Source organism: Aulonocara stuartgranti (genome assembly GCF_965226115.1).
Source record: "Aulonocara stuartgranti genome assembly, chromosome: 7".
Classification (NCBI taxonomy): Eukaryota; Metazoa; Chordata; class Actinopteri; order Cichliformes; family Cichlidae; genus Aulonocara; species Aulonocara stuartgranti.
Window position 1 is genome coordinate 58,659,877 of NC_138945.1, and position 25,234 is coordinate 58,685,110.

At 41.6% G+C, this 25,234-nt stretch overlaps 1 protein-coding gene and 1 long non-coding RNA gene across 2 annotated transcripts in view; one reads left to right on the forward strand and one right to left on the reverse strand.

Annotated features, from left to right (window-relative positions):
* LOC309709792 overlaps nucleotides 1-7,367 on the forward strand; it is a 50,409-nt gene extending 43,042 nt beyond the window's left edge. The window contains exon 3 of the long non-coding RNA XR_014277604.1: nucleotides 6,959-7,367. This is a non-coding gene — a long non-coding RNA (uncharacterized lncRNA). The remainder of the gene's footprint in view (nucleotides 1-6,958) is intronic.
* A 5,626-nt stretch (nucleotides 7,368-12,993) lies between these two features.
* The window catches only part of mctp2a (multiple C2 domains, transmembrane 2a), a 33,955-nt gene continuing 21,714 nt past the window's right edge, over nucleotides 12,994-25,234 (reverse strand). The window contains exons 18-23 of the mRNA XM_082539849.1: nucleotides 24,751-24,870; nucleotides 22,890-22,931; nucleotides 18,266-18,375; nucleotides 18,026-18,135; nucleotides 15,958-16,055; nucleotides 12,994-13,806 (exon numbers count right to left, since the gene is read on the reverse strand). Of these exons, the coding sequence (XP_082395975.1) occupies nucleotides 13,747-13,806; nucleotides 15,958-16,055; nucleotides 18,026-18,135; nucleotides 18,266-18,375; nucleotides 22,890-22,931; nucleotides 24,751-24,870 (540 nt within the window). The 3' untranslated portion in view covers nucleotides 12,994-13,746. The remainder of the gene's footprint in view (nucleotides 13,807-15,957; nucleotides 16,056-18,025; nucleotides 18,136-18,265; nucleotides 18,376-22,889; nucleotides 22,932-24,750; nucleotides 24,871-25,234) is intronic.

Here is a 25,234-nt window from a genome sequence, read left to right on the forward strand (position 1 = left end):
CACTGTGGCTAACACAGCCACATTTTCCTTCTCATTCAATTATACTCTAATCTTTTCTTGGCATGCTTTGTTCCTTTGCTTGCGTTTGTCACATATGTTACCATGCATTATGTTAGCATAGCCAACTGTCAGATCAAATTAAAATGTAGACATTGGTTTTTTTGTTGTTGTTTTTTATTTCAGCAAAGTGTTTAATAATCACAACATTATCCTATAATTTGAAATAATACAGGTAAGATCAAATATTACTTTATTTTTTTAAATCTGTGTTTTAAAGTCATGCTACAAACTTGCCTAAGAGGTCTTTGTTTGGGGTGCATGGGTGTGATCTTCATTCAGGAGGATACCTCAAGACTTTTTGGAAAAAATGTACTTTCTTTGTCCAAAGTCTTTGCCCTCTCTTTTGTGTATTTTAACAGTTGGCCTGTGATTCTGACAGCTCTACCTGCTGTAATGGGTGCCTCTAGGAAGTGTGAAACAAGGTCTTAACACTTGGCTTTTCACTATGAATGTGTGGTTCTTTCTGTGCTCACAGTTAAAGTTACAATTGGACCATAAAGCGTTTTTCCCCAACAGACTGTAAAGAAATGGATGGGAGGCAGCTGAGAAATGAACATGTGAGTATCTGTTTCTGTCTAATTAAATCCACAGAACAGCCTCAAGCCTTCCTCTGCCAAGACTGGATTCAAACAACTTGAGGATACTGTAGCTGCCTTCTGTGGTAGCACACTGCCACCTATTGTTCAAGGGACTCCTCTCTGCCTCTGAAACCTTTGTCTGGCTCCTCTCTTGATTGCTGAAAAGACAAGTTAGGTGGTAACAGATAACTGATGATAGTGACATCAGTCATCTGCCAGCATAAAACACTCTTTTAAGATCACATATCTCTTTTGAAGGCTTCTTTATTACTATTTGTACAACACATAGACTACCTCTAATGGCACAAATCATCAGAGCAGGAGAGTAATGCAACCCCAGCTCTTATGTGTTATCATTGTGAAATGTGTTTTCTTAGTGTGGGATTCTGCAGAGGCCCATTTGTTGTTGTTGCTCTCGAGAACAAAGCAAAAGAAGAAGTGGCAGCTGGAGGAGCAATTTTTGTCCATCAAGGGCTATTGAGAGTTCAATTATTTATCTTGTGAAGTGTTCCAAGGATGTGGTCAGCTCATCAGGGTTATAATGCACGGAGTGAGAGGACATGTGCATGGAGCATAGGGAGAAGGATGTTGTTGTAGTCTGAAAAAAGTCAGCTAAAGCTTGTTTCCAGATACCAGCACTCCCACGCTCTCCGCAGCTAATGAGGAAGTCTTTAGAAATGGACATTGTTCGTATCTCCTCTGGTGAGGAGGACAAAACACTTCATGTCAAACACCTGACAAACTTAACCTGACAATAACCAGCGGGGACTGCAAAGAATTAATTCATTTGTTGTTTAATAATATTTCTTTACTGAAGTGCACAAAGTAAAACGCCATGTCAAACTATCTGGTTGCACACTGTTGAGACTCTGGAGGTCCCAGTGACATTCAAAATGAAAGAGAAATATGTTGCCCAAACAGGATTATGAGATCAAAGAGGGACTATGTTTGCGAGTTCTCCTTGCGAAAAGCAGAAGAAGATTTTAGTATTAAAAATAGAAACTATTTATATTTAAAATATCTTTATTAAGTATCACTCAGCTGCCAGTGATGGGAAGTCTTTTAATTTCTAAACTGGATCTATAGAGAGACCTCTATTTTCTTTACAGTTCCCACCAGTGTACCAAGTGTGTTATTCAAATATAAACAGTGGATATGAAATATATATGACAATTAAACCACATGTAACATTTTTCTAGTCTTATCAACCACTATATGTCATGTTTACCCGCACATTCCTGGAGGAATTTCACTATCAAAGACACACCAGTGACACACATGAGGACAGTTTTAGGGGTTTGGTATGTTCCCCGAGGATACATATGGACTGGAAGAGCTCAAGATCCAATCAGAATCTTCTGGTTAGTGGAAGACCAGCTCTAATTCTTGAACCATATTGTATGCATTACTATACAACAGGAAAATAAGCATATTTCATTGAACTGTCTGCATAATTTTCTAGTTTTGACAAAACTTTGGCTGGACAATGAAGATAGAGCACAGCAGGAAAAAAATCCTGCTAGCAGCCCCTTACGGGCCATCTGCCTGACGCATTACTATAGGAGACAATAGTGTTTTAAAACCAGCCAACAAATATTTCCATTCACTGGAAAGCAGGGCTTTGGTCCTGCTTAACCCAAGGTAAGCAGAGTGGCAGGGGAAGTGCTGTACTGATTAGAGGAAAATTTATCATCTGCATTTTAAGCCAAGAAGCCTTGGGCCATAATTTTTCTAGCAAGGATACATAACAACTGTTAATGCAGAGCATGGCAGCAGAAAATGCATTACATACATAAACAACATGAAAGTCCCAGATGACATCATGGATTGTTTTTGGGTCCATATTCCTGCATAGCAGGTAGAAAATATGTAGTATGCACTATAGAAATATCTACAATATTTAAATACAGAACACAGCAGATCTTCAGAATATTGGGATCTTTTTTGACCATTTTTGTGAAATATCAGAGATTAAGTGGTAACTTAAAAAAAATCTGAATGTAACTTGAATACATTTGAATGAAGACAACGCAGAAGTGTGATCCAGTCAATCTCAAGCAGCTGTTAAAACTGTGCCTGAAGAGAGATCCATCACCAGTTTATTCAAAAAAATGAGCCGCTTTCAGAATTCCTGCTAATGTCCATCCATTTCTCCTAGTCAAATGGACTCTGGAGAAGTGACTGATTTTACACCGAACTCAATAATCCACAGCCTGTGCAGTGCAAGCAGTGGAGTTCCACTGTGCGCATGTTAACACCATTAAATCACCTCAAATGTCTGCATGATTCAATTTTTTTCACAGTGTCCGACAACCGAATTGAATTTCTCCAAAGTGGCTGTCCATTTCCTGCCTGTGTGACGAGTGGCTATCGTTGCCAGGGATTTCAGAACCATTCTCCCATTTGCTTAACTTCCAGATCACATTTTGAGCAAAGTGCGCAGCTACCCATTTTCCAAAAATAAAAATGAACTGGAAAAAAAAAAAGTTAAATGAGAATGAGACAAACATACAGTTTATAGAAAGTGATTTTAAATTCGGTGAGGTTTTGTTTCTTTTATTTCTAATCAACTGCATGTGGTTATGTGACAGAGATAGGGTTCTTTCTTTGTTTTTGTGCGTGTGTGTGTGTGTAAAGCTGTATCCACAAAAAAACCATATTCACTGTCTAAATTTTGGAATTGCAGCCAGATGAGGCCCTGGCCTTGTACAAGCCTGTCACTGGCACTCTATAGCACAGCGGCTCTTAGTGGCCGTGACTCCATGACCTGCTTTCCCGTTCATCATGAATAGCTGCTGGCACCTCTCTCCAGCCTGTCTACTAGATGAGGAGCAAGTTTAAAGAGATACACCATTTTTTCAGTACCATTACATTTTTGCCTTGATTATGTTATTATACTATATGCTGTGTCCACACGGTTCTGCACAGTTTGACAATGCCCTCCGGGTCAGGTATAAGAATAACAAAAAGTAGTCTCCTTCTGTGTTCCTCAAGACTGTTTGTACTACTCTCCATGCAAATGCTCAGCTGCAAGAAGCGCAGAGAAAGTTCAGAAGCATCGTTGAGCATTTACGAAGAACTGACTCAGTTTGGCGTTCTCTGTTAATGGATAAAACCTCTGAAAACAAAAGACATCGTTTATTTCCAATTGGGTTTATGAAGGCTCAAAACTTTCTCGCCAAAGATTTGAATTCTGCTATAACAGTTTTCCCTTAAAAATATGAGACGTCTAATCAACTCTAAGACAAAAAACCATTTCTTTGTGAGTGCAGCTGTAGATGGGCTGAGGAAGACAATGTTCACGTGGGCTGGGGAACACTGATTCCCTCTGACAGACTGGGCCTGTTTGCTACCTGCTTAATCCCCAGCATTTTAAAACGGTGTTTGGAATAAACGGACTAAAGGGAATAGAGTACCTAAGAGCTCAAGAAATTGAGAGCTCCACAGGCTTGATTGGCAGGTCTTGTCAGCGAGTCTCTTCCAGTAAGAGGCACCTGCCTCTGCTCTAGTGGGATCCCTGCCTCCAAAGTGAAGCGCAAAGGCATTGTCTTAATTATTCCCCAACCCCACGCCCCCACACCAGCGCATCTCAACAAGAAGGAGGGAAAAAAAACACAATTAACGGTAAGCATTTAGGGGAGAGAGATTATTTACTGGGGCCCATCCAGTGGAGGCAGACGCTCAGTGGTCCTGAGAGACAAACATGTCCATCAGCCTGGGGAAGCCTTGCAATCCAATTAAAGTAGAAGTCTTTCAGGCGGTCAGTGCTAGCTGATGGTGTTCATCATCCACCGGTGACATTGCTTGAATAATTTCTCATTTTAGTCCCTTACTAGCAAAACATTTCTTTTTTGGAATAATAACTGCAAAATATTCAACAACATGAGATGTTTGTATGAAGAACAGAAGACCAACCCGCAGCAGAGAAACACAGAAATCACGCTTGCTTATTCATAAAGTGTTGTTCAAGTAGTGATCTTTGGAGCCCAACACAATGGAGTCAATAGGAAGATCATTAGCCATCTATATGGAAAAATTTATAAGTGTTAGTGGATTGAACAAGGGAATTCTTATGGAGACAACAATAGGAATGCAAGCATGTGACGGCAGGAAGATTCCTGTGTGCACTATGTGGACTTTACTACAGTCGCCCAGGCTGAGGAAAAAAAGGAAAGGAGGAAAAAAAGATTGCTGCAATTCAAAGAGCATGACTTTACTTGGAGAGGCAAACCAAATGAGAGTCTGGGCCTTGGGTCCGTGGGTCAGCTAGCAGGTGGGAATGAGGTGAACCAGAGCGGGGGGAAAAACAGGATGGCAGAGTGGGGACGTCACATCTGGGCTGAATTAGGAAAGTAATACGGCGGGCCCAGGAAAGTGTTTGAGGATCTGGCAGATCTCCTTTCCCTAAGAACAGCAGGTTAGTATGTCAGCAGGGAGTCCAGATGAGAACGATTAGAGGTGGCCTTTGAGGAGCAGGTGCCTCTTCTACCTCTGCTGCTTAGCACTGAATGCACGGTCATTAATCTTACATTGTCATAAGGCATTTAAGCAGATGATACTTTATGAGCTTGTCAAATTCCGCCTTGTATGTGGTTTGTTTTAAATGCATAATTTCTTATGCATGGACCATTATGGAGCAGCACTCGGTTACATTCAACAAGCACTGGAATTAAAGCTAGAATCTTCTGCTGCAGTGTAATGGAAGAAAGAAGAAAACAGGGCATCTTAATCATTGTAAGTGGATTACCTCACCTAACATTACATCATAGCTGATTTGGTGAACAAATTATTTGACAATATCGCAATTTAAAATCAAGTGGCTCGCAGCTTCACTACTGCATGACCAGTTGCTGCCAACTGCTGTATTAAAATGGAGATACAGCCACTGGCAAAATCCTGTAAGAAGCCAAGAGTAACAACAGTGTCTCCTTAATAGTCTCATAATTTCCCCTATGGCTCTATCATGCTCACTGTCTCACTCTGCTCCGCCACCCCGCCTTGCTTTGTATACCAGGGACAGACACATTTGAGAATTGATTCAGCGCTACATTAAGTAATCTAGTAATCATTTACAGCAATAGTTTTGGGGTTTTCTTTGAGAAACAGAAGCATATTAAACAGGCATTGGTGTCACTACGAGGAGAATGGAGCGGTTTCCGTGCAATGTGAGTGCTATCTGACTCGGACGGCCCGCGTTGGGGTTTTTGCTCTCCTTTACGACCTCAAGCTGTACAGTGAAGTGGAAGAGCGTCTTTTTCATGGTACAATTTCCACCCCATTTCTTTGCATTTCATTGTTATCCCTATCTCCAAAACAATTCAGTCATGCGGCTCTATGCAAAAGAGCAAAGCATGCATCTGCTCACAGAACAAGTGGAAAGAGAGCAGCTGTGGACACAGACCGCAGCATGAGAACTACAGTGTAGCTGTGTTTGTCAACATGAAAGGCTCGAGACCAAAAAAAAACCCCCAACCTGTTTTACAGTTTTACATCAGCAGAGAAACATTTTGTTATTCGTTTTATGATTGTGGGCATTTTTGGTACATTCAGGCTCGCTTGAGCATTGAGATGGTGATGTAAGTAGTGATGCTGGGGAGCCGGATTAGCAGGTTGTCATACTTTGCCGTTTTTGTTAGTTTTTGTTTAAAAGGGATTTCAAAACGCGGCTTTCTGTAGTGCTCATGAAACCTGAAGTGCTTTAATAGGAGTTCTGTGGTCTGTAGCTGTGAGCGATCTGAAACATGGACAAAGACAGGGAGATGGAAGAGAAATCTAAGCCAGAGGCAGTCTAGTTTGAACAGCTATACAGACTCGCCTCAAGTGCACTGGGCAGATTTTGGGGTGTAAAAGAATGAAAGCGGTAATTCTCACCTGACGCTGGTTTTTGTTATAGAAACAAAAAGGTTGCTTTTTTTTTCTTTGCAGAAAATTTAAGAAAGTTTTTGTTATTCTACTGGAAGCACTTGTTAGCAAAATCGAACAATAACAATGAACAATTATGAATGAACAGTACTTTCAACTGTAATTGAAATTGTGTAATGCCCTTCAAAATGACAATTCCAGTTGTTGTTGTTCAGGACATTTTTAAAGGAAGAAAAACAAATTTTTGAAAACCACTTTTTCATCCGCTTCAACTAGTGCCTGAGTGAAGTGCTGTCTTCTCCCCTCGCATAGGTTTCAGATGGAGGTGTGGGTGGTTTCAGTAATGATTTACAAATAATAAGTGGTGGAATGAACAAATCAATAAATCAGTAGATCTCTGGATATTTGTGAGGCAACCTTATTTTTTATATTTATCTGGGTCTTTTATTTGTTTTCAGCTCTCCAAGGCAGGAGCAGGAATCCCAAATTATCCAGGGGGTTAGGGGGCGCAGTGCCCCTGAGCCCCGAGCCCCATAGCAGAGGTAACGTATTCAATGGCCTGGGGCGAGTGGAGGAGAGGAGCGGCCCTGCTGCATACTGATGGCAGGGAGAGAAGCCAGTAATTGGAGCTGCAGAGGAGAGGGGAGAGGGGGGCAAGCACTGGGAGATGATGGCTTTGTTTTCTCTCTTCCTGTCTGTGCTGCTCAAACTCCTCCTCCCAGGCCTCGCTCTCCCTCACACTCACTAAGTAGAGATATGGAGAAATTGAATAGAGATACTTGCTAATTGGTCTCTTGCTGCTTGCTTAAAGGACCATAGACATTCTTTTTCATTTGCCTATTGAAACTAATAAACTACATCTGTCCGTGTGTGTCTCTGTGTGTGCGCCTGCGTATGTGCGTGCGTGTGTGCAGTTATTCAAGGATTACATGAAGCGCTGTGTTGTTCTAACAGGGAGGAAAAGAGGAAAATGTGAGGCATTGCTAATACAGTAGATTTAAAAATGGTTGTTATTGTTATTAAGACTGAAAGGAGAAGCCGTGCTCACCAAAATGAAAAAGAAATCTCAGACTAACCTATTTGTAATACCCTATCAAAGCTTGACGAGTTCATTTACTGCTTTATTTCACTCCACTGCCGTAGAACATATGCACTGCGTTCATGAAAGCCAATTTAAACCCTGTGCTGCCTGATATGATGTAAATTGGTAAATACTATCCTAATCAGAGCACATCACAGTTAATTAAGAAAATTACTTTGACAAACGGTTTGAGACTGGTGTAGGAGCTCAAGCCAATCAGGCTCATTCCTTATGGTGGTGCTCCCTCATGTGGGTAGGGAACGGTGAGAGTGCTGTTACATACATTGTCGAACATCGCTATCAAATCGGCCAGGAGAGAAGCGGATGCTTTTGGCGAAGTAAGTCCCACAGCACCGTCTGTTGACATTGTGAAGTGGTATGATATATGCAGGCAAATTAACTAAAAAAGAAATAATAATTTTTAAAAAATGGAGAAGAAGTTTGTTGTGGCGACATGTTCGAGTCAGCCCTGCTGGCCAGTTGGCCCTTAAACAGGTTGAAGTCCACAGGTCACAAGAAGGACACAAGCAAAGTGAAGCTCTCATTTCCTGTCAAAAGCAGCGCAGACAGATTCTTTCCAAGGCATCAGTCGCAGGCTAATTGGGCCCCGGTGGGTGACACTGCAGCATCATAAATAAAACAAACACAGTTGTGGTGTTTCTGCCACTGGACTCTTTAAACCTTCATCACAGAATAAGCGGTTCTGATGAAACACCCAGCCTAATTACTCTGGTACAGAGCTGTTATCTTTTCTGCCTCGTGTAATTGATCCTCTTTTTTTTTTTTTCCTGAATGCATTTATGTTTTTAATCAGAAATGAGAGCATGCATTGCCTGAGAGCTTGAAGACCTTGTAGGAGCCGATAATTAGCTGCTGTGGTTAATGGGCCTAACTGCTTGTGTGCTACATGACTCTACGGTGTCATAATGTGGCAGAGCTCAGAGGAGACAGTGCTCAGGGGTGATGCACGTGTGATTAGTCTCCTCACTTCACCAAAGCCCTTTTCACACCTTCACTTTGCAGTCAGAACCACGAACCTCTGGTGTAGAAAATTACATATCTTTAACTGCACTCACTAATCAAATGTGCTCTCTGTGAACCTCTGACTGATCCATGACCAGTGTTGGGTTTTAATAGTTTTTTTTTGTTCTCTGAAAAAAGGACTAAAATACTGAAACACACAAGTCTTGTACTTTCAAAGTGTTACGACTCAGCACGGCAGAATGTAATGTGCTCCCTTTAATATGTGTGTTGCGTTCATGTGTTTGTATAGCAGCATGTGTGCTAATTTAGATAAATATACAGCTTGCCCTGGGCCATGAATTAGAAAGCAGGCTAATATTGATATACTTTGAATCTCTTGCTTCTTTTAAATTCACAATGAATCAAAATACATCAGCTGCCCACCTGGCATATTGTGTGTTCTTCATTCTGCTCGGTGTCCTGATGATTTCACTTTGTTATTCAGCCAGTGGCTCCTTCCTTGGGACCATATATTCATATTCATTCTGAACCTATAGAATGTGTCAAATAGAGGTGTCCTAATTGTGTCCTTGATGAAAGGCTATTAATATTGAACATTTTCACATTCACCCGTGTGCCAGTGCTGAGGAAATGTGTTTTTCCCCCTGTTTTTTTTTCTTTCTCCAAGACAAAAAAGCAGATCTGTTCATATCTCTAATGATACCTGATTCCCCAGGGGTTAGCGGCGAGACTAGCGGTGGCTTGAGCAGATTCATCAAACAAAATATGGTGCTCTTTCCTCAGGAGGCTGAGAGTCACATTGCGTTATATCACTGTTAATTAGAATGAAATATGCAGTTCAATTATTCTTTGTATTGTTTCCTGACGCGCGGGCTTGTGCTAACTATAGAGCACTGATGTAACACCAAATGTTAGAAAGCTTAACACTTATTTCCGCTCATTTTTTTTCTTTTAACAAAACTGCAGTGCTGCTTTTTTTTTTTCTCACACACACACTTCCATTCCATTTTTCAGCATAACAAAGTGACCCCATAACTATTCCAAACAGTGACTGTAAAACCAAAGCGTTTATTGTGTGAAAATTCTTGTAGCTCTTCTAAGCAGTGCTGTCATGATACTGGCAGCAACTGGCCTGATCGGCTGGGTAGCCGGGTGGCTCACTTGACATTGTTTTTTGAAGCAGGCACTGGCTGTCCTGTGACCAGTGTCAGTATAGCACAACCTCTGATCCAGGAACAGCAACTGTCAGGCCCGCACCTGTACGGCACTGAGACCTTGTGTCCCCCTCCACGTCCACAACGCAAGGTTGTGCTTAGACATGCTTTGCATCTCATCGGCACTCATTGGCCCAAGCAATGCTCTCGAGACTGCCCATGATCCCAGCTGTTGTCTTCATTTTAATGCACTCTGAATAATATTAAAGCAGAATCAGTTGAATTTATTAATGCAGCTCGCCCCTTGGAGAGATGCTTTTAAAGGCCAATGATTTAATTTCAGCTCTTAAAGGCCATCTTCAGTTCTTGATGCTATAAAGAATTATGGCTTTTGCCATCTCTTAACACCAGCGTGTACTGTGGGCCACAAAATGAATTATTAGTAAACTGGAGCTAGTGCAAACAGCTGCTATTAGCGACCATTTTTCTCTCTGTTGTTATCTCACTTACATTGCCGCCCGTATTCCCAGAGACGACATCAGTCCTGGTTACTATAATTTATGTCTTTCATCAGGAGAGACTAAAGAAATGTGCCAGCTAGTTAAGGCGCAATCTGGAGGAAAACAGCTCAAGGTGGCTACAGCATCATTTTAAAAACTCCCAATGCAGTCTCATGTAGACGTGTTAATATACACTGGGCTAAACAGTCGCTAACTGTATTAACATCAGTATGTTCTGCGTTGTGTTTGACAACTGAGCTGATGCACAACAGGTCATGTTTCATTTGGTGCATTGGTGTGTTCTGTTTAGAGGCAAATCGTAACCTCTGCCGTAATAATTTAGGCCATTTGGGAATTGCAGAGCAGCCAGTGATCTCCAGTGATGACCTGCTTCTCCGGTGGTACAAAGAGACCAAATAACACATACACAAGCGCCTTAACACATGTAAGTCAACGGATAGCGGTGCTTTTGTTGGTTTTTCCTCCCGTGCGCATTATGTCTGTCAGAGGGGAGGTCAGAGAACCTTAACAGCATTGTAACAGTAACAATTACTAAGGATTTGTTGAGAACACTGGCTTATTTAAATGAGTTTTGTGTTCTGTTTTGTTTTTTTCCTCTATGCATCTCCTTGTAAAGCAACACAGAACTGCGACAAAGGGTGCAGTGTTCGCTCTCCCTCTCTGCACTTGGTAGTTTGACGCCCGCTCCAGGGCTGAACATCAGAAGAGCGGCTGCTGAAAAAACAGGTTGTATGGGTCCTTGCACACAGCCTGCCTGTGGTGCTGCCTGAAGGACTGCCATGGAAACAAGGAGTGTGACAGGCTCTGGGGGGATCCGCCACAGCTGCAGGCACTTCCTTTTTGACAGCCTGATGAAGACATCACTGCCACACCATGCACAACAACAACTACTACTGGAGAAAGAATATGATCAGACAATGTTAACTGCTGTGTGGCTGAAATGTTCATTAGCAGGCTTGTAAAACATCCAGGGATTTTCCCCACCGCATTCAGGGACCATATTGCACAGTGACTTCCTCTGCAAATATCTGCAACTGTCCCAGGAGAAAATATACTGATAAATAATTCCTTAAATATGATTACAACACTTTGAAGAGGGGCTTAGGTGTGTTTGTGTGTGCGTGCCATATGTGCATATAAGTAGAGAGCATGAGTGCGCACCGGTGCATGCAAAGTAGAATCAACAATTGTTGAATCCCTGTCAGACTGTTCGGTATGATCCACTGAATATGAATGATACGGGGTACATCCAAGTCCACAACCTCAGTGCCACAGATTCAAAGATTTGACAGCTTGGAGGCAGGCAACCATAGTCCCTTAGGACCTCTCGTAACTGGAAGAATTTATCTTTATAATAATATATATGTCAAATGACACATCATTTCAACTAAGTGCTATTAACCAAAGCGATGACTTTAGATAAACTGTGTTGTTTTTGGCCCCGTATATGTCACATTCTTATTTTCACTTGTTCTGTCAGATATTTAGATGAAATCCGGTTGTTTGCTGTAATGTCTCTTAAAAGTACCCTGGGAGTGTCGCTTAATTGGTTTCACCTCTTGGGGACGTTTCATCGGGTTTTGCATTGGATCTGCTTGTAACCCCCCCTTACACACCTCCCCGCGATGCCCTCCTCTCAGCACAGCCAAAACCAGCTTCCCCCCCCCCAAGCCCCAGTGGAGCCAAGAATGTAGGAGGGTTTCAGCCAGTGTGTGGGATTTAGCTCGTCAGAAGCTCAGGGTCACCTCCACACCCTCTCACTTTGAAATGGACCCCTGGTGGCAGCTCCTGGGAGAGCCCAGTGATGTCTCTATCAGCCTGTCAAAAGAGATAGCCCGGGGCTCCACCAGGTCCCCCTGAGCCAATCAAACTCTTCACAAAGCACAGATGGATGCTCTTTCACCAGCGTGCTACTCCTGAGGAGGAGGAGGGGTGGGTGGGAGGGAGGGAGGGGACCCGGCCGTGATGCTCAGTCCCCCAATTGGTTGGAACAAACTTCCATTGCTGGAGTCCACTCCTCAGTTCAGCTCAACTTCAATTATAACTATATATTGTATTGTATATTGTGAAAGAGAGTATCTGCCATTTATCTAGTGGGCAAAGAAGGAAATACTACTATTTCTAGTTTTAATTTCCTCTTATATACTCTCATATATTCTACAGGATGCAATTATTTTGAAGAACAGTTCTTTAGTCACTTTGTGAAACATTTATGTGAGCAACATAAATAAGAAGAAATACTGTTTTGCACAATCAAAAATGATCAAAGATGCCAATCGATCATTTTGCGTATTTAAAATTAATATGCGCGGGAACACTGAGAGATGATACGCTATATCCCTTGACTTTGAAAAACTGTTGCGGGAATACAGATGGAAAAACAGAGTACGTGTGTGTGTGTGTGTATATGTGTGTGTACGTGTGCAACCATTAGATAGGCCAGGTGATTTTAGTGGAAATATAAAGCACTAAGTGCCGGGGATGGAGAGAGTACTCTCTGTGAGATGAGCTCTTTCTCTCTCATCTGGACCCTGTTATTGTGAGAAGGCAACAAAGCAATACATTAGGAAGCACACTGGAGCCACACAGCTTTGATGTGAGCTTGGTAACCAAGGCGCAGCAGTGGCCGGTGTGTGAGCGCCGTTTCAATGGCTGTGTTGTGTAATCAGATGTGTTTACTGTGTATTCAAGTAAAGAAGTGGTGTAATCCATGCTCACAAGAGTGCAGTTATTGAAAAAAAAACAAGAACTCAAACTGATCAAGATTCTTTATTCAGGATTCTTGCAGATTCTCCATTTGATGATGCAGACACGATGCTAGGAGGTAAAACTTGCACGTGAATTTAACAGGAAACACAAAAACTTTACTTAAGCCAAGCAAGTTGGAAATAATACATTTCATGACTATATTTGTTTCTGAGATAAAATTAGGAGTGCTTGTAGGATTACGTTAAATAAAGCAAATCTATACCACAAAAAAGATAAATTCAGTACTCTGTCCTTAATATTTTAAATATAAACAAAAAATATTATTTCACCACAGTTATTTAAAATATATGTGACCTTTAGTTAAATGAACATATAAAGAAAAAAAGAACATTGCAGTGGTTTGTTAAGTTTGTATTTTCTTTTCTTTAAGGCAAATTTCTCAGTTTTACCAAAGTCGAAAAAAAGCCCCAGATGCTTTTCATTCCTTTCTAAATTATATCCAAAGATGAAGGCTGAGCCTCGCAATGCTCTTTTTTCTTTACCTCCAAGCTTGTGATTGACAGCGCCATGTGCTGCCCTCCTAGCGGCTGCAGTTCACAGCCCCTGTCAGGGGGGTGGCAAACACACAAGCCAGAGAGCGGCTAGCTGCCCCTCAGCAGCAGGGAGCAGAGTTAGGGTGGTATGATGGGGTGCACGGGGTCAGGGGCTCTGCTGGCACTGGAGCATTGTTGTCAGGTGGATTGCATCATGCCACATTTAGAAAGAGACCAGCCTTTCATCCAGCGTGTCCGCGGAGCTTACTTTTTCTTCCGCGCCTGGTTCTGGCTGGTGGGCGCTCTCAGCACACTGTACTGCACCTGTAAAAACAAACAGGAGTTTGGTCAGAGGCAGGTAATCCGAGCTCAGTGGAGCGCACGGTAATGGCTCCCCTGAGGAGAGCTGGTGCAGGGGAAAGCGAGGCAGGCTCGCCTGTAATGAATCATTTTTTAAACACAGGAGCAGAGGGGATTAATCACAGGGAGGAAGGATTTGAAGAGTCAAGGGTTCTGTACCAGTGAACGCCCCCCTCATTCTGCACCACAATCACAATATTAGAAACAGACATCAACTGCTGAGATGACCTGCCAGCCAGGCCAGTGAGGGAGTTGCGAGCTGCATAATCACTCAGTGTAAGTTATGTCCCCTAAAGAAAACTTTGTAAGTGTTTAGTGTTGTTTAAGCTGAGCGCTACCAACACAAGTTGATGTATAAGTTTCTTTATGACTTTGCAAACCTCTGAGTGACTTTAATTTCTCCGGGCTAAAACTGGACCTGAAATGTGATATTTGAACTTAAGACCTTGTTCTTTCTCCTGGCTACATATGTAGTGTTAAACTCAAGGAACTCAACTCATGTTACACACTTTCTCATCCATAAATTCCCGCATGTGCTTGCGAAATATGAATCGGGTTTATTCGGACGCTAATTTTTGTCTTTTTTAAAATTACCACCAAAATTCCCATCATATGCCAAAGAGGGCCGATCATAGGGTAAGCTGAAAAGACAAGTTGGAATTTGAAAACTTGCTTTGAAGCTTGCTCGCTGAGCTCAAACAATACGGTGAATCTGTTGAATAAAGGTAAGAACTCTATGCTAATTAGCTGCTCTCCATTATTAGAATGGGAGATGGAATGTGGGAACAAAGTGACTGCCTCCTGCATCAGAACATGAAACTGTCCTCAGAACTGACAGATGCTTCTTATTTCAAGACAGACACTGTGTTGTCAGAAGTCCCCGTTTGAGGCGGACTTTGTAGATGTGCACAAGCACTAATTGCCAAGTCACATTTGCAAGAAAGACAGGAGTCAATTTTCCTCCTTTGTGGTCTTCTGTGTCCACACCTATCTGAGGATTGAAGTTCTAAGTCAACAAAAAAAACAATATGTGGTTTATTGTTTTTGGGTCTCCTGTGTATATGATGTTAAGGTTATTTTTCACAGCGCATAATGGAACGTACTTATGATTAATCTTAAGAGTGTTTTGTTTCCTTTTTTTATGACTGAGGCTATTTTCAAGATGTAGTTCCTCTTTTAATCCAGGCTAAAAAAAAAAAAACAGGGAAAAAAAAAGTATTGTTTCTATGGGATTTGAAAATGAGTCAATTTCAAAGCTCAAATAGTGTATCCCAATGGGGGAAAAAGACATACAAAGGATTCTGAATCAAAATGTATTCACCACCTTGTTTTGCCAACTCAGTCAGCCAAATCTCAAACAACACAGGCTCCCTCCAACATCACAGAGAAGTCAGCAATGGCTTGCTGCAGAAGGACATCAAGGGTGCAGCTGAGAAACAGACTAGGGTGAGAGTGCCTTGCCAGATCCAGACTGTCAGGATTTCTCGCTCTATTCTGTCTGGTGAGTTACCTGCGAGATAAAGGCATTGTGTGGCACTTCATTTCCTGGCTAAGCAAAATCCTCAGTCAGAGAGCGCCGAGCACCCAGCGCCACTTATAACACCCTGACAGCTCCTCTCAGCTCTGTGATGTAAATGCAAATGACATATCAGCCATGGCTAATATGTAATCACATATGGCACCCAGCAAGTCGACTGGGGCTCGCAACTACATTAATTGACTCTACCACCCTGAAGTGACTGGGGCCACATCAGAGTTTCTCTGCTGACACAACAGCCAGACACGTCAGGAGCCCTCTCTGTCGGCATGCAGCCAATCACTGGCTTTTATGTCACAGCGCTTCAATCAGCCGTGCAAAATTGCTAATAACGGACAAGGCCTCTGCAATATGGCTGAGGAGAGATCTGAGCATCTCCTTATTCGGGCAATGCAGCAGCTACACGGAGTTGCACTGTGGAATAATTGGGGCAGGCCCGCTTTAAAGGCGAGTGTCCATTAATAATCAAACAAAGCCAGAGGATATATCTCTGCAACACTTGGGAATTCTGGTACAGCAAATAATGCGGACATCTTCAGGGAATTCTCTCCATATCTGTATGTAAAATTGGACCTTACCTTTTGAACATCTGAAGGCACCCTCTTGAGGAAATCCAGTATTTCATTACTGTCAATACTATATGGGTTGCGCAGCTTCTTGGTAAATTTGTTAATGCCTGTGAAAACAGGAATGCATTATTAAATAAAGCCGTCGTACAGGACACAAGTTTCTGTAGTTTTATATAGTTTTGTACTGTAAATAACACCTATAATAAAAAAACAGTTGTGCAACTCTATCAGTGCAGAATTTCCCCACCTTGTTTAAGGAATAGCTGAAAAAGAACATGTGCAAGAAGGGTGTCGCTGTTGCAGTAAACAGTGTGTTAAGTGGATGAGTTGTACATAAGGAACATTATTCAAATATGATCTTACCCTTTATTAACAAAGTTTATTTGTAATTATTAGAAGGACTCCTGACCACATTCGCAGTGTGTGCTGCATCCAGTTTATCAAATCACCAGTAGAGCAGGTGGTGTACAACGATTTTGAATCAGCAGTAGACGCAAATCACTTTTCAGAACCTCAGTGCCAAATGGTCTCCCCTTTGACATCCTAGGATGTTATAGTAGAACTCTCAAAAACAAATGCTAAACATCTTCCCGACTGAACCCTGTAGATTCTTCCACAAAGGGTAATAATGGTCTCTGGATTATACCAGGAGACGCAACTTCCAAACAGCAGTATTACCCTTCGACATATAAATTACTATTTACTATTTGCTCAGTGTGCAAGTTTGAAGACTGTAATGGTGTCACATACGCACACATCAGAACAGGATATCCAGGAAGTAAAGTTTAAAAAAAGCAGGAAGTTTAAAGGAGATAGCGTCAAAATTTTATGGGAAGAAAAGTTTTTTCACAGATCTAGGCACGTCTGACATTTAATGGGTGTAAAATTGTGCATTAACTAATCAATGACAAGTGTTTATCAGTCACTCAAACAGTATTTATTAACCATTCATTAATCGGTTATAACGTTTTTGAACATGCATGCATCAGGTTGTTGTAAAATCACAATAAAGATGATTCAAAGATCAGTTATTAACCCATTGGCATTAGTAATTTTATAAACAAGTGAAAGATTATGTAACAACTTTAGCTTTAGCTTACTAAAGCATCTGAATCTCATTTAAGAATAAAATATTTAATTACCCACAAATGTACTATTCATTAATAGTAGTTACAAAGTGTTAGCAGTTACTTTAATTTGAACTATAGGTACTCGGTTATAACAACTTTTTTCCACTTTTGTTTGCTTCAATATGATCTTTTTGTGCACATCTATATTTACTTTACAAATAGTTCCATACCACAGAGGGAAAAAAAATCTCTTGGGTCTTGTAATGGGACCATTATATTCACAGCTCAGTACTGCTTGTACCTCAGCATGCAGACAAAGAACCTAAGGACTTAAATATGTGCAAGAAACTTGAAAGGCTTGCCTTGCAACCACAGAGATGGGGGTTAACTGGGAAGGCAGAGGAGTGTCTCAGACTGTGTGTTTTTTGTTTGATATGGTGGTTTTTTGGTATTGATTGTGTTGAAGGCAGTGTGGAAGTACAGTGGTTGTGGGCTTACAGCTGGAGGAGGAGAGCCTGTTAAGGGCAGCATATCTCCCTGACCACTGAGATGACGGTCTATTCTCTATGACTACAGCAGATAATGAGAGGCTAGACCAGGAGCCTACAGACTGCCCAAGGACATCATGTATTATATACAGCTTGCTACTCTACCTCTGCTTTGTTTTCACACAAACCCTCGGTCATACCTCTGCTGGGCTCTGCTACATCAGCCCACACTGGGCAGAGCAAACCTCTGCAGCTGTCTGATCTCTGTGCATTTGCAGAGGTGTTGAGATGGCATAGTTCTTAAATTAGTGTACTTCATTAAATCATGGATTAACAGTTAGGAAGACTAAAAGAAGTTGTGTTTTGCAAAGATGATATAGGTATATATTTCTTTCTATAATATTTGTAGAGATATTTTTGGTTTTATATATATGTATAAGTGGATCAAATAACAAAAGGTATTAAGTATCTTATGTGAATTAAACATGCTTGCGATTTTTCTCCACATGTGGTACTTACCCCATATCAGTACAATGTATCGCAGTGGGATCAAATACAATAGCGCTGCTGCCACAAACAGCACCAAGCAGGCCAAGCACGACAAGAATGGGACAGACCAGTTGAATATGCTGTAAAAAGAATAACATGTCCAGTTAAGTTTTATATATACACTACAACAATAAAATGTTAGTAATTTAAATGTATTATGTATAATAAAATCCAGATATTTGGCAGGTAATTATGAAATAGTCATATTACTTCTTAACTCGCTCCCCGATGTTTGCAATCTCCTCCAAAACGTTCTGGACAGCCAGCACTACTTCCTGCACCATATATATCTTATCAATCAAACCCTTTTTTCCGGGTTCCTAAAGTGAAACAAAAAAAATGCACAGACACTGATGAGGTACACTGTATGTCAATTGTTGGGCAGAGTAGACAAAGACCAGTTTATCTCTGCTGTGCTATTATGTGTGATTTATCTATTGAATGGCCCGTAATGAGCAAACACTGTACATCTTCAGACTATGCTTTTGAAGATGAGACAGACTCGGCCATCCACATAACAGCTTCAGAGCACTGAGAGATTTCAGCTTTTGTCCGTCACACACAATGGAGCTGTTGCACAAGTGCAGCACAATCAAGACTCTCCGGTAGATGAAAAGTACAGAAAATGGCCATCTGCAATCAGACAGACTAGACGACCTAGACAAGAAGTGCAGGGGCCTCACAACTTAGGAGCGATTTTATTCCAGGAACCTGCACAGGACGAGTCTGAACACGTTTTGCTTCCTAGCCTATCCTAACATTCTCAAAAAAACAACAAAAAACACACACACACACTTCAACCTGCTTAGAACACCACGCACGAATATTATCACAACCATCACGACGCAAAGCGCGCTATTTGCTTTTATGCATTGAGATAATAAACAAGGTGGAAAAGCAATAAGTCAGAACGAGAGCGGATTGGGCTGTTTGTCTTGAAATGAAGCAAACGTGATTGCATCAAACTTGGAAATAATGGCAACTGTGAAGCCTTCCAGGGCAGAGAAGTAGACTAGAGATAACACGAGTAACACAAGCTAAAGAGGGCTGAGGAGCCTCACATCAAAAGGAGGAAATAATGACAGGAATGATGACAGAGAGAAGTGTGGGAGAGGGAGAGTGAGAAGGGGGATGAGAGTGTTGGGGGTGGGGGTGGTTGGCTTGCTCTAATGGACCCTAACAGGAGGCTTGAGGATGTCTATATGTTTGTGTTACAAGTCAGCTGAAGCAACAGCCAGTGTCCATTGACAGGGCGCAGACAGAGTGCCTTTATCAGAGCTTCATGAGGCAGCCCCTGGGAACACGCTGTCTGCCAGCACAGAGAGACTCCCCACTGCTGGGCCCACTCTCCTCCACGAAAGGCGCAGGAAGAGAGCAATTCCCACACTAGCGGAGCCTCCCCCACTGGGCTCCGATCTGGACAGACACTGAAGGCCTAGCACTGTCCAAAAAAGGAAAAACTATCACAAATATGCTTTCTGTGAGATTAACATCTCACGGTCTCATTATGAGGAAAGACGACTATCTGTGTGCACGCTTCGTTTTTGCTCTCCCCCCTCACTGCACCGGGAAACAGAGGAAACCATCCTGAGTGTCTTTTACTCCACATCAGGTGTTAGTTGAGCTGACTGGGGACGCTTTCAAGTTTATTTTGAAGGCGCGGAACATCTTCAGAGTTTGCTAAAAGCCATTACGAACCGTGTTGGTAAGCTCCTGCAGGACTTAGACAGCCACACATCAAATGATAGCTCATTTGATATGGAGCCTCGTCAGTTAGGCATTCCTTTCCTTATTTCCATTTAAACTTGTTTAAGCAGCCCAATTACATGACTTGGAATTCAAATATATTACAGTATGAGATACGAAGCATTATTTATCTACAACGGATACGCACGCAAGGTAAATCTAGGCCCCAAAAGAAAAAAGAAAAAGAGAGAAAACCATATTGGCTTTCATTTCTAAAAGAAAAAGCAGACAAATAGATGTGCTCTGAAGTATGCATCAAGAGGCAGAGCTCTCGTGATTATCATTATTCATCTGCTTTAAGATTCCTGAAATCCTCCATCTCCTTAGCGACCAAAACTGAAGTCCTTCCTACATTAATCATGTGATGATATTCTTTGTTCATTTCTCTTTTAAGCATGTACTTGAGCGCGAAGAAAACAAATAAATAAAAGATCTCCCTCTTAAATGGGAAAGGATGGCTGAACTGGGAATGGACTAAACGAGGCCTAAATGTCTACTGATTAGAAAACCTGTGTGAAATCATAGTCTCATTTCAGATAAAATTGTAAAAGCTTCCTTTTAAGGTGCCGTAATGGAGAACCAATTTGATCTCCCACACAAAGGTAAACATGCTCTCACAGACATGTGGAGCTATCAAAAGCTGGGGGGGGGAGAAGCTCATTTAGCATCATTTTAATTAGAATAAACGGTGCCAAATTTGAATTCTCAGACTGGATCTTTTTTTTTTCTTTTTTTTTCCTGACATGGATACAAAATCTCTCTAAACAAAAAACACCTGCGTTCCTGAAACAAGCTAACAAACAATTTGCTGAGATAGGGCTTTAATGTAATGTTGGGTCCACATGCAGCACGACGTGCACATCACAGATCACGACATGGGCAGTCTGTCTGGCTGGCGTGCTCAAGGAGACCCAGCGGTGAATGTGGACTATCGGGTGAGTGATGGAGTAACCCCGCAGCCCAGTCTAGCACCCCCACAACCACCTCCTCACCCCCCCACCAACTCCCCTGGGCTGGGTTCTGCGAGCAAGTCAACCTCAGACTTGGACGCGGGGGTGTACAGGCTGTTTCCTCTTCCCTGTTCGTTTCTGTTGGAGATCTATGGACTTGTTTTGCCTCTCTGTTTCTTTATGTTATGATTAAATATTGTCTATGTGCTCCATTGATACCTAAGGCCAAAGGGAAGTCACTTTGGCCACACATAATTTGTAAGCCCTCTCCTTCCCTGAGGACAGATTTGTTCACAGGCAGGGAATCTGTTCTGTATTATCCTGCTGTAATGCTGCCTTGCCTTTCGTCTCTCTTTAACGTCATGCCTTCACATTCTTGCCGCTCTGACTGAGGTTTACATATTTCCTTCCTCAAGGGGGAAAAAAGAGGGGGAGATAAAAACATATTTGAGTGGTAATCATAACCTTCTCAGAGGGAAAAGAGACTGTGGGGAAAAAGTGAGGCTTTGAAGTCATCAAATTTAACACTGATCACTCTTTAACCCCAAATATTTTTAAAGAAGACTTTGATAGGGTGTGTAAAGCTACACTGCTTGATCTAACTGCATGATATCGCATTCAAGTGACAGCAAGACCATAACAAGACTTTCAAATAAGCCACTTTAAATTAAAGCTGACAGCTTAAAACAAACATGGGTGACTGCTTAATTAGTAAATGAAAGGAGATATTTCATTTCCTCTGAGTGTGAAAGGGCTTAGAAGGCTCATGGAAAAACCTTTCAAACAGCTTTAAGAGGTGAAGGCTGAGTTTGCAAACACATGGTGTATATATAGAGAATCATAAACCAAAGCAGTTTGTGGGAGAAAAAAAGAGACATTTCTCGCTTATGTGTTGAAGTTTCAAGGTGAAACCAATAATGATTTTTCTGACCTCGTAATGTAATGATGATTTGGTCAATTCAGTTCCCAGTTCAATGTGGATAAAATGCCGGATTCTCTCAGCGTTGCCGCTGTTTGTTTAAGCCTCGGTTTGCCTGTTAGTAGCTGTGATAGGAAGTGTGGGTTTTCCACTTTGTATGTGCAGACATATCACACGAGTTTCATCTGTGAATTAGCCCGTCCTTTCAGACAGGATTTGCAGGATGTGCCTGTGTTTTTAAACAAAGCTGGCTTTTTTTTTGTAGCCCCTGGTTATCACAGCAGAATATATTGAGCACATTATGGATATGAATCCTGGGCCTAGACACGCAGCACAGGGGTCATTGCTTGGAGGCTTTGCGTTAGTTCCACACTTCATTGCCATAAAGCAATAATACACATCCCTGTTAACTTTTTTCCCTTCTGTACTAAAAAAACAGCGGGTTGAGTATAATTGAATATTATCTGCTGTGGGAAGTATAATTTTCAGGCTACTTAAAGATTTCCTGTTGTTCTGTTTTTCAAGCGATGTCATTATTATTTATGATTTCTCACAAAGGAAAAGTGAAGATAAGTGATAACCTTTTGGGGTGTGGTATGTGTTTGTTACTGTATCCCGTTCTAAAAGATCATACTCAGTGTAACTTCTCCCTTTAGAAAAGGATGACATAAGAAAATCTACTTATTTTGTCCCCAAAAGCGGACTCGAAATCTACCTAATGATGCGGTTTGGATTTGTAGAGTGCTGCAGAAACTCTGTGCAATGCATTCAGGATTGATACTGAGTGCCCAGAGGAAGAGAACAAAGAGCTTTGTGCTACAACTGTTTCACAGACTTTGAATGCATGAAAATATGGAAAAGAGCTTCAGAGAGCTGTCATTGTGACTATGCTAAAATACTGACTAGGACCCATGTGGCTTTTTTATTTTGTCTGAATATTTCCTGAGAAGAAATTTGCAAAAGAATCACAGCTATTTGGTTGAATCGGGTTTGTCTCTGCCACAAGCATGCACGCATCGCCATGTTTGATTTAACCTTAGTTATTCAGAAAAAAATATTTAAAGGATTTTTGCTCAAGCCGTTGTGTAAAATCACAGTGAAATGTTAAAACAGCATGCGCTAAAATATGTATTTACATTCATAGTGAAACTGAGAGGAAATAGCATTCTAGCAGAACAAGTTATCCCTTAAAATGCAAGAAGGAGACAACATAAAATACCTTCTCGTCTTCCTCCTCGTCGTCACCTATGGTCATGTTCACCTAAGAGAAAATAAAGGGTAGAGGGTGAGTTCCAACGAATGGGACATGTGGGCACTGGAGCATTTTTAACAAACACCTAGTAATGAAATTTTCTTTGAGTACATTCACCCCTATTGGGAGAGGCTTGTTTCCATAGAGACTGCATCACAGGGGTGACCTCACACAAAAGCAGAGGTGAAAAAGGGCCTTCCTCACAAGAGCACTGTCACACCAAAGCAATCTCTTTTCTTCACAACATAAGCACACAGAAAAACAGAAAAGGAAAGAAAAAACACATTTAATTTGGATGTTGTTGCCTAGATCACTTTATATCAAGTCATCCCTGACCCCTCTGTGGTGCGCGCTGTGGCATTGCCTGGGCACAGAGTTGTGTCATTGCCAGCCAGAGGGTCACATGAGGGTGACAGAGGCTCCACACTGGATATGAGGTTGATCCTGGGCTTTAACATTGCCCAGGGATGGCATCTTGAGCCAGCAGCCATAAACACAATGACTGGGACAGAGATTTCGCTTTGGGGAGGGTGCGTGAGGAGGCCAGGCCCCTGGCTGGCCAGTGAGAAGGCTTACAACACAGTGAAATTGGGGGGCAGTCAGAAGTGTGAACAGCATTAACCTTCACAAGCATGTGTAGGGCGAGAATAATTTCCATAAGACTAGATAGAGAAAAGATAACACTGTTGAAAGACCTACAGTCTTCCACCTACAGATGTGGACAAACAATATCAGCAGTCTGTAAGCTGCATCGCATATTCATAGTCACTTCATTTGAGTGGCTTTTTGCTGCTTGAGGTTTTGTATTTGGAGACAACATAGAAACTAATGTTACTAGCTATGAGCTGCATACAGTGGAAAGCTGCCACAACTGACTGTAGTGTTGGGGAAGATATTTTTTGGGGAGTGGCTCAAAAAGTAATGATTTATGTTGCTGTATTTATGCCCCATGTGCACCAAAGGAAATTAATTCCTTCCACCGCTGGGTTAAAGGGACAAATCCCCCCTAAAAAAATTTACATATACACAAATGTACACATTTATCTCAGCTGTAGTCCTCCTTTATTCACAAATATTATTTCAGTGATAGTCTGCCTTCTTCTGAGTAGAATGAAACCAGATGGCACTTATCTCGAGTCTCTCAAAGCACCAAAAAATAAAATAAAGAACTATGCAGCAATGTCTCTTTCCGCACACCAGGACCTGGTCATTCAAAGAATCCAAAAACATTGTTCTTAGCTTAATGTGGAAACTGTTTTCGCTTTTACCAAACTATACAAACCAACCGTATCACTCACATGAGAAAGTCCGTCTACCCCTGGCGAGTTGCTTGTGCTGGTGACAGCACAGCAGGATGTAAACACAGTGTCCCCTCCCATTCCGATGTAATTTTAGCTGCTTGACTCTTTTGGTTGGCAGATGTAGATCGTAGAAAGAAAATAGCTACTGTTTTAAAATCTGCTCACAACAAGGTTTGTGAATCTTCACTCAAAAAAAAAAGCTGATTTAATTCAATGTAAATTTTGAAATGTAATTTTGCCACATAAGCACAAAGAATCATTTTTGGAATGTTTTTGAGTAACCAGGTCACATTTTGTTCTTCTGCTTTGAGGATCTTGTGCCAAAAAGAAGGCAGCTTACAGGAGATAGCTCCAAAACAGGGCAATTCACACCAAAACAATCTACATGGATGAAGCACAGTGGAGGGCAGAGAGAAAAAATGTGATTGACTTTGAGATGAACTATCAATTTAACTTGTTACAAACTGTTGCACTGTAAAACCATGCATTTGAAGAAAATACTGAAGTTACGAGTCCTCATCGCTTACCAGGTCTTGGTTGTAGCTGGCCCTTCCTGTTGAGAGCTGGAAGTAGTTCCAGCCTATGAGGAGAAGCAGGAAGAGGGGAAGCATGAAGAGTTCCCAGTGCCACACTGTCAAGAGGAAGATCTGAGGAGAGAGAACATGACAGTATAAAGCAAAGCACACAGCACACACCACTGTACCCTCACCCAGCTTTCAAATCTCAGCAAACCTTTTCACAGAACAAAATATATAATGGTTTTAATCACGTCCTAAATTTCTTGATGACAGCTACAGTACTAAGCTCGTAAGATTTACAGCCAGTGGCAACAGATTTTACCCCTGGCAGTTTGAAAGTAAAAGACATTCAACTTTTAATATCATGAAATCCTATTTGCAGTATACACACAAATAGCACTGTGCTGGCAGAGTGCCTTACTGCTGAACAGAAAGTCTGACATGGATAGGCATGATATGCTGCCTTTTAACATCCACATCAAATCCTCTTAGA